This window comes from Diorhabda carinulata, chromosome 11, assembly GCF_026250575.1.
Source record: "Diorhabda carinulata isolate Delta chromosome 11, icDioCari1.1, whole genome shotgun sequence".
Lineage (NCBI taxonomy): Eukaryota > Metazoa > Arthropoda > Insecta > Coleoptera > Chrysomelidae > Diorhabda > Diorhabda carinulata.
Window position 1 is genome coordinate 10,782,459 of NC_079470.1, and position 15,822 is coordinate 10,798,280.

The window sequence follows — 15,822 nt, forward strand, 5'->3', positions numbered from 1 at the left end:
TTAATAAAGTGTTATTAATGTTTCTTTGATTTATTTGAAAAAATAAAGCATATTTATCAAAAACAATTCAGTTTCCTCATCAATTAATTTTACTATCGAATAATAAAATTGAATAAGGAGAAAATTTTATCTGAAAGGCATTATCAATTTTGCTCTTAATTCATTATTTGGCATCAATGCTCCCCTTACAGGTTCAATATGTCATCGTGATCCGAAAGCCGAGCATTTTACTCAAGTATATTTTCGAAATATTTGGAAAACCATTAGAAGAAAATAAAAACAACGAATCGTAGATTGTTTAGAAGCACGAACATATTTCGTTCAAAAAGAAAAGTAAGTGATATGTAGTGTTTAGGCCGTGATATTTGTGTAATGTGTATTGATTTTTCTTGATCTCGGTTCTCTCCTCCATATCGTCGCGTCCGTGATCTATATACCTCTTACTGAGGTAAAATTAGATGTTTTCGTTACACGTATCGTTTTTTCGGATTATTTTATTTTCGACGCGTAGTGGTAATTTTACAATGTAATTATCTGGTACTGAAGTGTAGTGTATGTTGGGGGAAAATATTTGTGTAAAGACATGCTTTTATTTTTGTGACTCGTCTCACCTTATGTGACCTATTTATTTGCGATGTCGCGGGCGCGGAACGTGGGTGGCAATACGGTTTGCCATTTTCGCTTACCCGACGCATTATACAACCTTATTTTATTTAAAATTTGAATATATTCCATTTAGATAAAGTAAATGGTTGATTGGAAAGTATGCTTGTAGTCAGGATCGGATTAGGCTGAATTTTGCCATAGTACATTACCAATATACTTTTCACAGTAATGAATGTTTCAATATTGAGGTGGAATAGAACCTATCATTTTCTTATCTGTTTTTTGCCATTTTTTTATCTTTGGTGTCTTCAAATTTTCTATCTCTTAGTAACTCTTATCAATTTTTTTTGCAGATTTCACTATGATTCAGAATAAAATTTCACATCTCCTTGCATTTTTTTTCTGATTTTTATATTGCCCAACACAATTTATTTAAATCACCTCATAATAAGATGATTTTGTCTATGACAGCCTCTTTTTTTAAATAAAAATTGCTCTGGCTAGACATAGTGAAAGAATTATCTCTTTAGTAGTCTTGCCCTGGTCTTTCATTTAGCATTTGTACCACTGCCATTAATAGCACTCATCTAGAGTTGTAATAAAAGCAGACTGATAACATTGTAGATAATTTGAAAAATATAGATAAAACCAAAGATATAATTTAGAGGCCTTTTTCTGCCTCAAATTCTTATGGGTAATGACCCTAAAATCATGCTGAATAGAGTGTATATTTTACATTTTTCCTGATGTTAATGTGCAGCTGGGTGCAAAATGTGTGTATAGATTGATGATTGAAAATTCTATCTAACAAATTTTGTATGCAATTAAATATACTAATAATTAAATAATCATTCGATCGACGCTCGAAAAAATCACATTGCATGTGGTGTCGGTAATGTGATGTGGACGAGTCGTTGAATATTAACGCGTGATTCGTGATTTCAGCGGGGCTACACAATTAAAGCATGCCATTTCGCAGTGTTGGTTTTTTTTAATTGGAAAAATTGATTCAATATATACTGAAGCTGTGATATATATTTCAAGCAACTAATAGAAATATACATATAGAAAGTGAGTTCTCTACCACTGTATTATAAATACAACTTGAAATTTAATTTAGAACTACCAATGTACTTCCTATATTTTATGTACATAGGTAAAGCATTTTGCAACTTTTCTGAGTAAGCTTGTCATTTTTTTGTAACATTTTCATAATGATATTCTTTTATCTCATTAATGTCTCATATAGTAAGTTTGTTAAGGCTCTTGGAATTTTTTCCACACAATTATGTTCTGATGTTCAATGAAAATATTCTTTCCATCCAGTTTATTTCTTGGGGATTACTATTTTTGGACCATTAGTTCTTGGACTTGAATTTTACTTTTTCTTGTCAACAGTTTTATCTTTTTTTAATTTGGGTATATTTTTGATATTTCTAGTTTAACGATTCATTTAGAAGAGTTGTATTTACTTTTTTTAATTATAAATTAGTGCAAATTCATTTAAATCTAATAAAATTGGAATACTATTTTGTGATCATTCTGAGGAAAAGCATTTTTTTTGTAATTATGAAAATTTATATTTCCAAATAGTCTTTGAAACAATCAGCTTGGAAAATGGCTGTATACATTATACAGGTTTGATCGATACAAAACAAGTAAAGCAAATAAGGTTAAAGAATTGTTTTCTATTAACTTTACCTATGTACTAAATGAGATGTTCCTTAGCTGCATCGCCATTTAGAAAAATATCTAGTCTATGCAGTTCTTTTGCCTACTTTCTCAAGTATAGATAAAAATGACTAATAAGTATAGGACATTTTATAGAATGTCTTCAAGGCGGAGAAGTAGAAGTAGGGATAAGAAAAATGTGTCGACGAAACTTAGAATGGATACTAAACCCCAGGCTATCAGAATTACAGGTACCAAGTAAATGTAAAAAATATCTTTTCTCTTAAAACAGCATACATTTATATTAAGGAAAGAAAATTATGCAAATTATTCAAAATTGTTGTCAAAGTACAGTCAACTTTAACCATATCAGAAAAGTGAAATAATTGTTCCTTACTGCTTAAAAATCTATTCATTAATTATTTTCACATATTTGGGCTTTGGAAAAGTATAATACATCCTGTTATACAAATACTATCACTCACTAGGTTTTTAAGAAATTTATTCCTAAAAAGCAGAACTTCCAAAAAAATTTTCTCAGAATAAAAAACAATTATATGATGGTGTTTCTTGTATTACATTTACACACTTGACAAACGTTTTTAATGCAAAACAAAATGTTAAATTATGTATTTTTGTTTGATCAAAATTAAAATAAATCTCGTTGAGATATTCACTATTTCTTTCTTTGATATAACTGTTTATAAGGGGTTTGAAATCAAACTCAAAATGCCTATTGCATTATGTAATAGGCATGAAAATGAAAATTCCATAGTGTTTATGGAACACTTTATTTTCAGACCCTAGTTTACCAGCTGGCAGGAGAAGGGAAATAGATAATGTTATGAAAAAAGCTAGGGCTCAAAAATCACCAAATTCAGGCGTATTTTGGGACAAAAAGCTTTTGGAAGTTGAAGCTAAAGATCCAAACAGGTGAATACAAAAATTCAAATTTTTGAATATTGAATCTCTTCGAAGACATGCTTCTAAAAACTATTAGTGTCCTCAAAATGTATTTTTATAAATTATCCTGTTAGGAGCATTATTATGTCCAGGATGTTTGTTACTCATTTATTTGAAAATATGATTAGTAGCATTTTATGTGTTGATGTTTCCAAATTACACATCATGCCATATGACCCATTAAAAATGACATTTTTTAATTATAATGGCTTAGTCGCAAGAATTTTAACATTTTTTTGAAGCCGTCAATTTTTTATTCTGAAATTTCAGAATTTGTTACCATTTTTTTTGGAACATCAATATAAGAATATAGTGGTATTGTCATAAAGTACTTTCCAACATTCCATGAAATTTTGTTTATTAGAAGATGAAGGATTTTCAAACTAACATAGTGAATACCCTTCAATTCCAATGTTAGGAGAGGGAAAGGAATAAAATTAAACAATTCTTGCAAAACTTTAATCATTATTTATTGTTTCAGGTGGCGCCACAGCGGATATAAATCTCTATATATCGACGGTTCGTCATCTCCATCGTCGAACGGTAGACGTAGTCGTTCGCGTTCGCCGTTACGTCACAGCTCATCGCCTACCCCAGGAGGTCGTCGTACCCCTTCAATGCGTCGTGCGTCACCGGCAGTTTACGGAGGGCGGTCCGCCCGATCTCCCCGTTCTCCGAGATCGCCACCTCCGCGCAGCGCTCGCTCTCGTTCACGTTCTTCTTCGCCTCCGACGCGCCGTAGATCGCCACCTTCTTATAGAAGATCGTTGCCACGGGGTAGACCGCGTTCGCCGCCTTCGCCGAGGGAGCCTCCGTCGTCTAGGCATATTCGTAGATCCGTTTCTAATAGTTCAATCAGCAGTTGTTCAGACGATTCATGTTCGGTGTGTTCGCCTAAAGGACATAGAAATGCTCGATCGAGGTATGTATGTATGTTTTAACTTATTTAACATACCATTATCGTTAATACATTTTATAGATTTATTTAATAAACTAATTGTTTCAGATCGAAATCCCGTTCGCCCCGCGCGCGTAAACCAGCTCCAAAAATCATTTCGCCTCCTAAGTCTCGGGTACGACAACGTCCACCTTCACCTTCCCCCGTACCAAGACGTGTTGCTAAACCTACCACTCCTCCCCCCGTTCCTAGGAAACTTCCTAAGCCAAACCCTTCTGACAGACCCACCGATCCTAGAAGACAACCTCCTCCTCCAAGGCCCAGAGGTAGCACTGGAGAGATTATTAATGTTAGAGGAGTTAAACCTCCTGCGAAGCCCACGGCTGTGAAGAAAAGTGGAGAAAAACAAATGGTGAAACCGGTAAGTATTATCACTTGTTAACACAGAGAAAATAATCTTTAATTCACTTAATTATGATCTCCCAGTAGGTTCCCATTTTTATGTACATTATTTTTAATTATAATATATAAGCTTAAAGCTCATTTACAAACCAAACAACAAAAGCAGACAAAATAAAAATTCTCTTACTTGTATTCCCAGTACATTCTGGTAAAATAAAGCTAGAATCCAGTAAAGCACTTAAGTTTATTATAATTTATCACTACGTTTTCATTCTGAATGTAACAAGTTACATGTAACTGAGAGATAAGAGACAGATAACTTGACATAGGATTTTGTGTTGAAAACTTTAATTTGTGATACCTGAGTTCTGCCATTAAAAAATCTGTTCTAATTAACATTGGATCAATATACTAGATTAGCTGGTAGTCTTAATTTCATACCGCATGTCCATTAAAAACTATTATTATATTGTAGTCAAATTTTGTCTTCTACAGCCATGTTTGAATTTATATTGAAATTCCAGTTTTTCAAGTCTCCTTACATTTTCAATTTAAAAGGTTTCAACAAGTTCTTGTAACTAGGGGTGGGCAAAATAATCAATTAATGCATGTGGACAACATCCTGTGAGAATTTGGTTTTATAAAATACAATGTTTCTTGCCTATTGTTATTCTCAAAAATGCATAATGGTTTTGGTACAGTTTAATTGAATTTAAAAGAGAGTTTTTAAGTGGCTTTATTACAAAGTAAAAGACTGAAATAGTTATTTGTATGCTTCGGTCGCGAAATACCTTTTTAACGTACCGAAAGAACAGTTATCGCCGAGTCCGCATGCGGCCAAGTCAAGATATTCTTGAGGTCGTTAAAAAGTTTCGTAGCTATGGCATACACACTATTTTTCGTACAATCGTTAAAATAATCAAATAATATGATAATCAATTTAACGATTAAAAAATTTATTTTCTGCATAATTATTTCAACATAATTCAATATCAGAATCTTACTTCCAAATATCTTCTGTAGGTTCATTATTTGGTTTGTTTTTATTGGGAACCAAACCATAATGTCTTCTGTATGTTCCTAGTGGTATACTCGCTCTTTATCTTGTTTTTTTTAGGAATTAAACCACAATCGTTCTTTTGAAACTTTATTTCCGATTTTCGAAAATCGGAAATTGATTATTTTCGATTAATCGAAAATAACCGATTATATATTTTGATAATTGCCCAGCCCTACTTGTAACTTTGGCTTTGCTATAAAATTGGAGTTTAAGTTAAAAATATCTGTGATACAAGAGTTCTGATAATAAATACATGAACTGACAATATTTGCAACTTATACAATGTTCATTTTCAGATGTTGTTGAAACGAATAAAAAAAGAACGAACAGGTAATCGACCAGGTTCTCCTGGAGCAGAATCCTCAGGTTCGGCAGATAGCGGGCATACTTTGTTGCCTACACCGATAGTAGCTACCACCAGCTTAACTTTATCAGAGAGATTTGGCAAAATCGCACAATGGAGTGCAGATAGAGAAAGAAGGGAGATGGAAAATATGAGAATTACCAAAACGGGCAGCAATATGAAAGTATTAGTGGAAGAAGACGATTTCCTGTATGGTAGTCCCCCAAGAAGGTACAGGTTAGTTGTGGTATTTAGTCATGTGCTCACCTTGGTGTTTTGTTTAATTAAAATATATCTAATGTAACTAATATGTTTTTATTTCATATTATTGTTATTTAATATACTTCAACTTTTAAATGTCTTTTTTTATATGCTACAGAAGTAGTTGAAAATTTATGTTTACAATTTTCTATATTCGGTCTAATAATCAAATGATTCTTTTTTCACTGCTTTTATTCTGAGTTTCCAATTTTTTTCTTCGAATCTCAGCTTCTGTCAATTCATTTTTATGTTCTGAATTTCCTTTTTGTTTGAATATTAATTTTTTTCATTACAAATAGAATTGTGAACAAATTCCAATTCCAATTAAACACCAAAGCGCACTTGACAACTTGGCCTCCATATATATAATCATTATTATAGAAATCAATATTTCGTATCCCCATGGAAACTCCATCTTAAATTATCCCAATTGTACTTGGCCTGGTTGTATTTTTAGTTCTTGAACAAACTGTTTTTGAAACAAAATTTGGTTTTTAGCTTGTCTCCAGTACCCACTGGTCACTTTCCAGACAAACTGATGTCTTCCGGCCAATCAAGAATGGCGGCATGGGATGACGTCCGCGTCCGTTATCAGTATTACAAAGATCTAGGTTATTTACGTGACCTAACATTGGATGATTATGTCAAATGGGAAGAGTGGTGGTACAAATATCAAGACTGGTTAGCAAACGAACGCCATTATGAACATTGGTTAGCATCTCAAGGGGGTGGTAGGCGGAGAGGAAAGAAGCGTCTACCAGCTTCAAAACGTTTGAATTGAAAGGTGGGCGAAATCTGAGTGAAACGACGGTTAAATTCGGTATTCGGTTAATTTTGAAACTTTGATTGTGTTTTTTTTGTTTGTGATAATATTAAGAATCAACTTTTCGTGGATAAGTTTATACGATTTTATTTATACATTAGTTGAATATTGGATCAGGGAAGATAAAATGTCGAAACAACTGTGTAACTACTAAGATATATTAGATCTTCACATCACATTAACGCATTTCTGGTTTAACAAGCACAATCTAAGTTTCTGTTAACCTATTTCAATCGTTGGCAATTTGGACGTTGAAAATGGCGCGTTTAATTTTGTTTGAGACTTTTTATGGTAAGTGAACTTTATGAAAGTCGTGGTAAATACACAAGGTAATGTATATAGCATACAGGAAAGTTATAAGATAAGGTAAATTTATTAGAATTTAGCTTTTTGCATAAGTTCATATTTTCTTTATATGGCAAAGATCTGATCAGTTGAAAATAATTTTTTAAAGGTGATTTTGGTACATTCTTTTTTTCTTTATGGCGTTTTATATTGAGAGTAGTATGTATTACTTCACTTTTTGTAATTATTTTCACATTTAAAGGCGAATTCTCTCATTTATGAATGGTAATTGGCATTGTCAGCAGTCATTTTCCAGTAAATTCAATTTCCAATCAGAACATTTCTTCAATCCATAAACTTATTATGTTCAATAAAACTTCATTTATATATGAAAAAAGACAAAATTTGACCTAAACAGAAAACATGGTTATAATCTTTACCAAAATTCCCATATAACTGTAGATGGGTCTCATAAATGTGACATTTACTAACTTTCATACCGCACAGATGGTTGTGGGCTTAACATAGACCATTGACTTCAAATAAACAAATCTAACAGTGTTAGATAACATGATCATGCAATTGATATGTTTTCAGAGTTGATTGGCATGTGGCAATATCTTAAAAACAAATCAATATCAACCAATTATCATTATTAAGCACTGGTACCAGTTAACGCTTAATTAACCTCATTTGTTGAATAAGTTTCAGGTTCAAATCGACACCAAACATAATTTTAGCTAAAAACTAATCCATTAAGGTGAAGATTTGCATTACTACTTCATATGATTTAGCTTGAACAATTAGTATCTACTTTTTGATGTCCAATAATCAATTCCATAAACTCTCTTCATTTGTGTCTGCGTTATTTTTTAGATTTTGGTCCATATATTCCAGCGTCTCTTCATGACTAAATTGTATCGATTTTGGGCCTGAAATTTCTTTCTCGTTTATTATTACATAAATAAATTTCGTTGTTGGGTTAATAAAATCGTATTTTTTTGTTATTGCTAATTTGTGCATTATATAACGAACATTAATGAATCTTTTATTGAATTGATTGTAGGCTAAGATATTTATTATATAATATATAAAGTATATTTTTAAGGGAACTTGATAATTTGTAGATGAATTATTAATTTTTCGTTAACATAGCTGTGAGTTTCTTTTTTTGAGTGATCAGATCTAATATCTAATAAAATTTTTAAAAAAATCGAGCAGCTTCTTTCATATGGCTTATTTTTTTTCTGCCAACTATATAGTAGATTTTCAGACTATCGTGGTAATTCAATGATTAAGTTAACATTTTTAAATGAAGATATAAATTTTCTATGTCTTTTTTTAATTTAATATTTGAATGAATATCTTTTTTTCATTCACATTACCTTTTAAGATACAAACCGATCCAAATTTTGTTCTTTGGAATCATTTTAACTATAGATTTATATAGACACAGGTTGAAACCAATTAGATATACACTCTGTAAAAGGGATTTTGTCAAAACGTTTTAATAAAAAAATTCAATCCATAGATGTCTCTATCGCCCATGATTTTCAATCCAGTTTGTTGATGGTTTGTATTTTTCCGTTTGATAAATATTCATATTTTTTAAACATTATTCTTATTAATGTTGCCTTATTTTAATTATCAAAAAAATTAGCCTAGCTAGTTAAGTGGTTGTGGCACGTATGGAGAGAAGGAACAAAATCTATAGCATACAATGTGATGCAATGATGGTAAAAAAAGACGTGGCAGGCCTAGAACAAAATTGTTAAAAGGATGGAAAATGACCTAAGCAAGAGTTGGTAATTTTCAGGAAACAGGAAATTGTGGCGGAAAATAAGCGAAGTATAGAGAAGGATTATGGGGACTGATCCACTCCAACAAGAGGATCTAGAAAACATTTTTGCGGCGTAACACGACTAGAGATGTTAATCTATTATTAATGTATTACTCATCAACCTCTCCCGGATCCAAATTACAAAAGGGTCAATTCACTTAATAAACTTGAGCACTGTGTGGCAAGTATTCAATATCACAGCTTACTGGGTGTCAGCAAAGGTTTTTTTTTGTAATACCAGTTTGGCATTGCTATCGTGCAGTGGAAGACGCCGACATACTAACTGGCACGATTTCCACATTTTTGCTGTTTTACATCTGTTTAGTCTCAATTACGAGATTCGCATACTTGGCCAGTTACTCCGACTCGACTCTTCTGTCAGGTCTGTTATCTGTTACCAGTATATCAGTAATAATGCACCTATCGTAGTAGAGTTCAATATTGTTCTTGTAATATAAGTATTGAGAAGACTTAACTTGTTGGACAGTTTCTGGTGGATGATGTTGCACAATTGATTATACAGTGCAGATAGTCAGTATTAGCTAACACAATACGAGCACATGTTATATGTTCAATTATCTCTGATGTTAGCTGAAAATTTTTGCATTTGTTGGATTGAGTGTTTGGATCTTTAATCACATTTTTCTTTTAGTTGCTAGTGTTGATAATTTGATCCTGGATAGTGATCATAAAGTCTTTGGAAACAATACTGCCATCTATTTGAAGGTTTTTTGTCAATATGCGGTTAGTCGAGATGGTGTTGATGTCTATTATGTAGTGCCTTTTGTGATTAATGTTCCAGCTTCTCGGTATTATTACTTCTCATAGTCACTTTCAGAAGTCCAAACCCAACAGATACGTTAAAAATTTTACTGATGTGAATTGGTCTAACCATTTCTAGTACCTGAAGCTATTATAAGTGTTTCCAGTGTTTTTATTGTCCGCCAAATAATACCTAATATATCTGAAATTTGCGCCAGATTGAGAATGTTTATAACATTGATGACAGATTGCTATGTAGATTGCCATAATTCTAGTTCCCAAACAAGCGTTACATAAAATTATATGAGCAGTGTGTATCTAGACAGGGTTTAATAGTAATTATTTAGATTAGGTTACACCTATTCCGATTTCTTTGAAATATTATTTTATTATTATTTATAGAGAAAACAAATATATATGGGGCACGGAAACCATCCCTTTGGGTACTAGATAATTACCTGTTTAATTATGGCATAAATGGAAAACATTAATAGTAAAAAAATAGTTTAAATATTTTCAAGCCTAAAATAATTTTATTCTAACTATTTAAAAAAAAGTTTTTCAGTTAAACAAAATTATTATTTCTTAAACTTTAAGGTTATATATCCTTAATTAAAATCCATTTTTATTCATTGGATTAAAATATTGTTTTCACAAATCTTTTTTTTTCAGTACTTTTTACATTTATAACAATATGTTGATTAATTTATGACGGAATAGTTTTGTTTGGTGCCACGACAGTTTATTTTATCATCCATAATAGATTTTTCAATTTTTTTTTTCATTTTCAAACTTCATAGAAAAACTTGGGAAAATCGATATAAATTTGTATTTGAAAATATCGTCAAATTTAAAAAAAAAATCCGGTACATCTATTTTGTTTTTTTTTTTATAAAATATTTACATGAATTGTCCTGATATACCATTATAGATAAAACGTGTTTACTAAATTATTTCTCCCTGAAAACTTGCTAGCATTGCTGATTAATGATATTGTTAATATATTTAGTTTATTTAACATTTTTTTGTGATATCTCACATTTTTTTATGTCTAGTATTAAGAATAAAAATCTTGGTTCAGTATCTAATTTTTTTTCTAATCAGTGATCTTATTAATTTTTTACTTTGTCTCAGTTTTTTTTGACTTGTTTTTTTGCGATTATATCCGAATAAATATAACATTAAATATATTTATTTGTTGAAAGAACTTTTTATTTCATTATTTCCCAACCCTCTGACAGACGCATTATGATTCTTAACCTGGTCGGACACAATTCATCTGACATTTATTATTATCTTATCCGAAAGAGAAAAGAAATATGACTTCGAAGTCGTAAAGAAGTATATGCTTAATTTAACGAAACACAATGAAAGATCGCTCAGTAAGCAAAATTATTGTGGATGAGTGGTGTTCCGAAATCTGGAAGAACAGGACTAAGCGACGATGCAAAGTTAGATATTTTGCACATCCTGAAATAGCCGTGTGTGTGCAAATGTGAGGAGACTTATTGGAGAAGTAGACATGGCTGAGGATTAAGAATTATAGAGACAACTTGTTGACGAGGCCAAAAATCAACTTGGATTTGAGTGGCCACAGTAGTAGTAGTATAAGCAAACAAATGGAAAAAAATATAATGTAACAACGTAAAATATAAACATGTCTGCAAACTTACCGTTATTTTTAAATGTGAAAAATTATTATTATTAAATAGTCAAAATACTTTTATTCAACTTATAGAAAATAAAATTACAAATAAGTTCGAGGGTTGTTTGAAAAGTTTCCGACCTTAAATTGAATTTATCAATATAAGTTGTGAAATATATTTGCGTATGCGTTGAGATATTCTCAATACATTTTCAATTATATTAAACGCTTAGTTTCTATATGACAATTGTATAAATGAGTTGTTGTGAAAATTTTTCTGAAAATGAAAAAAAAATGAGTATCGAGCTGCCACTAATATATTCGTCGCGATTGCATTTTAAGAAGAAAAAAAAAGTTTTTCTATAAGAACAACGCACAGTGTAAAATACATTTTAATTAGACGTAGATTATGTTTAAAAATAAAAAATGATTATAGAAAAAAAATATCTTGTGTCTTTGTTAGGTCGGCAAGCTTTCAGAAAACCCCCGTAGATTTACATAATAAAAAATTGGGTCAAAACAGTTGATGTACAGTAAAAAATTATGTTTTAGAATTGCCCGTATTTTTTTTAAACTGGCTATCCAAATCGATGTTTTCCATCATCTTAGTGATAGTATTTATTGTATCATCGTCTCTTTTCGCGAATTGAGCTCCACAGAATCCACCAATATTTTCACAATATTCTATATAATCAAGCCAATGAGCGTCTGTAGCTAATACATGAGCACAACCTATTACAATTAATTTGCTCATCGCCCTTGTTATCGCAACGTTGAATCTCTGAAAAATAAAAATTTTCTTTTACATCTATTATTTTGAAAATTTTCTCCCAGTAAGATGACCTCGTTAAACTTAATCTTGTTCAGTGCGATTCATCGTGAATGAATCTGGTTGAGGTAAGCATGATTGGACATTAAATAAAAAAATGCAAATCACTCCTACTATTTGCTTCTAAAATCGATTTCATGTAAGTATGGCGATTATTTTCATGTTAAAATGGCTTAAAAACTACTGTTTACATCAAAACGGCGACTATTATGAATAAGGAAGTTCTACTAAAATTTCAGAAAATTTCTCATGCTGTATAAAGTACAGAAACATTATGTTGCAGCATACAGATTTTTTGTATATTTTTTAAACCAACAGGAAGTAGAGATCTTAACGAACAAAAAGCACTCTGATATTTCGATTGAAAATTAGTGTGCTTTTTTGATATTAAGTCAAAATAAGGTGAAAAAATAAATATTTCAAATCAAATAAATTACAGTGTATTTACCCTACTGTTATTTTTTTTATTTCAAAAATTATCTGGTCTACTTCTACTAGGGAATTGGAATAAAACAAAATTTATTCATTTAGTAACTTTGGGAAATGATAAATAAAATGATTTCAATATTTTTTATACAACGAACCTGCTTATTTTTGACGAATCCTAATTTATAACGTTTATCATACAACAACAAATCCTTCTGGGCTCGAACTGTTGATATAATTATTATTCTTTTTTCGCGACCTTGGAATGTTTCTGTCGTTCCAACTTCAACCCCTTCTAGATTGTTTTGTTTCAATAATACTTTCAATTTGTGGACCTATTACAATAGAAAGTAAACATTAAAATGTAGTTTCAATAATCAATTGACTATATAATATTTCCTACCCCGGACCAGTGGCGGGATATTATGTTGTCACCCCCTTAGAGATGAATTCGAGTATATTTTCCAGTAAAAACAGTTCAAATTCCTCCCAGAAAAAAATTTAAAATTACGGACTTGATACTTTTAAAACACGGTGTTAGGGTGTTTATAATTCATTAAATTTTTAAATAAAATAAAAATTTCCTGGAACTTCACTTCTAGTGCACTTCTGTTGCTGATTGAACAGCATAAGTGGATAAAAAAATCATTTTTATATATTCTATATGAAATTGTAGAATATATCAATATTTCTGTTATCATTTCACTTTAAACAGTCTAGTAAACATGGTTTAATCATAAAACGAAAATTGCCATGTCTTCCTAAAGAAGAAAAATTTGAACTTATTACGATTTTTACAATCACCCATAGGACTAATCCTACATAGAAAATTATAATGACACAAAAACAAAAAAAAACAATGCCTATTAATAATGACTTTGGTCGACAGTGCTACCAACCTGATATCTGTCACTTTGTCTTTGTTAAACTTTAAACTTATTTTTTCCAACTTTGGTTTCAGCAATTTTGGAAATAGCCTGGCGTCTCTCAATTCATCATCTCTCCACACCGTACCCTCATAATATCCCACACAATTACGCTATTCCCACATCTCAGGTATACACACTGTACACCAGCTTTCTGTTACAATGTGATACCCGTGGCGGACCCGCCTTGGTACGCTTCTGCGTACAGCTGTCAGTTCCTGTTTTGATACCGATCGATTTCGAGCCCAACAAGTAGAGTACTCAAAAAGTGGAGTGGGAATAGGAAAATGTGTTATAATTTATCACAATGATGTACAGACAAAAATTTATTACAGTTTTATAGTCATAATGATTCTATAAAATTTTGATGTGAGTATACCAAGAGATATATGGTTATTTGACACTTTAAATTTATAAACCAACTGAATTATTTGAATTTTTGAATAAAAAGCAAACCACCCTTGCAAACTATATGATATAATCAATGCGTAATATACGTAATTGGATTCAAGATGATCAATAAATGACGAACGTTGAGTGTGCTATCTTTCTATAATAGAAATAATAAGTTCAATGATAATATCAACGTTTTGGTATTAAAAAAATGATTACCTGTCGAATATAGGGCGTTACTACGCCGATGTCCTTTAGGGCAACTTTGTCACATTCTTCTTCAAAATTCAACGCTGTTAGAGCTTTAATGTATTTAATCACCATTTGGAGCTCTATTACGTTGAAATAACTGCAGAAAATATATAAATTTATTTTACTCGATTAATTTATAATAAATAAAAAATAATTGAAAATAAGTGACAATATTGATACTCTACAATAAAACCGTATTGCTAATATTACCAGCACAAATAAATAAAAAATCAGCACAATAAATTTTGTTATCAATATTCACAATGAGTAAATTCAATTTCATTGTAATACATGCATATGTCATTCGTAATCTAACCAATAAAAATTCACAACAATTTGAATGGCCACAAGAATCAATAAACTCCATATTTATGTATTAATCCCAAATCAAAACAGTAGATACTATATTTGTACCAAAATATTGAAAATATGGGTATATTGGTGAAAGTATTTAAAAATGATTAAATATCGTGTACTCGTCACCGCAAATTTCGAAAATCCTATCAGTTTTTGATTCGGATATATGGTTTTCCCGAAAATCCAATGTATATACACAAGCATGCCAAACATGTTTTGAATCGAAAGTATAGTTTTCTGGAAAATCAAATTTTCATGAATTTTCTCGAATTCTTCGAAAAACTGACTTTTTTGGAGTCCTCATATCAGAAAACCCCTTTGCGCGGAATGTGGTTGAAATCACAGACTAAAGTTTATTTTTCCATATTCATATCAAAGTGGTCCCTTTGAAACAATGAATTTTGTTTCAAAAGTTCAAATTCAATGTTTCATAACTCGCCTTGTATAATTACGAAACGTCATAGCAGAAGAGGAAGAAATAGAAAATACAAATGTGAAGAAACCAACTATGAAGGAATCAAAGAGACGATGCGAAAAATCAAAATCGACGCAGCAAAGATAGCTTCATAAACGGTAAAATATCTACGTTAGAAACAATAACCACCAGAGTTGGAAGAAAATCTGCTAGTATAAATGACAATAAAGGAGAACAAACAAATTGCGACAACTAAAGACCGCTATACCTAACTAGGATAATAATAAGGAAGACTAAGAAAATAAATAGACAAGACACTGGAAGAAGAACAAGCAACATTCGGAAGACAAACAATGGATAATATTTTCTTACGAAGAAATATAATTGAAAGACGTTACGAAAAAAAGGTAAACACTACATTTAACGTTCTTAGATATGACTCAATCCAAAGAAATGGAAGATATTAAACAAATTAGAAATACCAAAGAAAATTAACAATCACAAAAAGCTTTATAAAGAGTAAGAGAGAAAGTACAAAGATCATAAGTCCAAATCCACTATTATTCATAATAACATTGGATGAAATACTAAAAAATGCAAAGAAACGGACAAGACACCTTGGAACAAACAAAACAATACCATTAAATCAATTCATGATACTGGCA

At 31.0% G+C, this 15,822-nt stretch overlaps 2 protein-coding genes across 16 annotated transcripts in view; one reads left to right on the forward strand and one right to left on the reverse strand.

The window, feature by feature from the left end:
* The first annotated feature begins 165 nt into the window (after positions 1 to 165).
* LOC130899490 (serine/arginine repetitive matrix protein 1) lies at positions 166 to 11,118 on the forward strand. Of its 12 annotated transcripts, none has more exons than XM_057809466.1 (8): positions 166 to 526; positions 1,552 to 1,677; positions 2,434 to 2,528; positions 3,078 to 3,210; positions 3,722 to 4,162; positions 4,247 to 4,559; positions 5,897 to 6,180; positions 6,703 to 11,118. In XM_057809466.1, the coding sequence occupies exons 3-8, from the start codon at positions 2,435 to 2,437 to the stop codon at positions 6,983 to 6,985; spliced, it is 1,548 nt and encodes a 515-aa protein (XP_057665449.1). In that variant the 5' UTR covers positions 166 to 526; positions 1,552 to 1,677; position 2,434; the 3' UTR covers positions 6,986 to 11,118. The 12 variants fall into 12 exon arrangements, with proteins under 12 accessions (XP_057665449.1, XP_057665451.1, XP_057665448.1 ...); XM_057809468.1 differs by having other exon boundaries at positions 166 to 333; positions 2,422 to 2,528; XM_057809465.1 differs by having other exon boundaries at positions 166 to 333.
* A 491-nt stretch (positions 11,119 to 11,609) lies between these two features.
* LOC130899488 (putative helicase mov-10-B.1) overlaps positions 11,610 to 15,822 on the reverse strand; it is a 65,971-nt gene continuing 61,758 nt past the window's right edge. For all 4 annotated transcript variants that reach the window (XM_057809464.1, XM_057809463.1, XM_057809462.1 and 1 more), the window contains exons 15-17: positions 14,353 to 14,482; positions 12,973 to 13,149; positions 11,610 to 12,340 (exon numbers count right to left, since the gene is read on the reverse strand). In XM_057809464.1, coding sequence (XP_057665447.1) covers positions 12,101 to 12,340; positions 12,973 to 13,149; positions 14,353 to 14,482 — 547 coding nt within the window. In that variant the 3' untranslated portion in view covers positions 11,610 to 12,100. The remainder of the gene's footprint in view (positions 12,341 to 12,972; positions 13,150 to 14,352; positions 14,483 to 15,822) is intronic.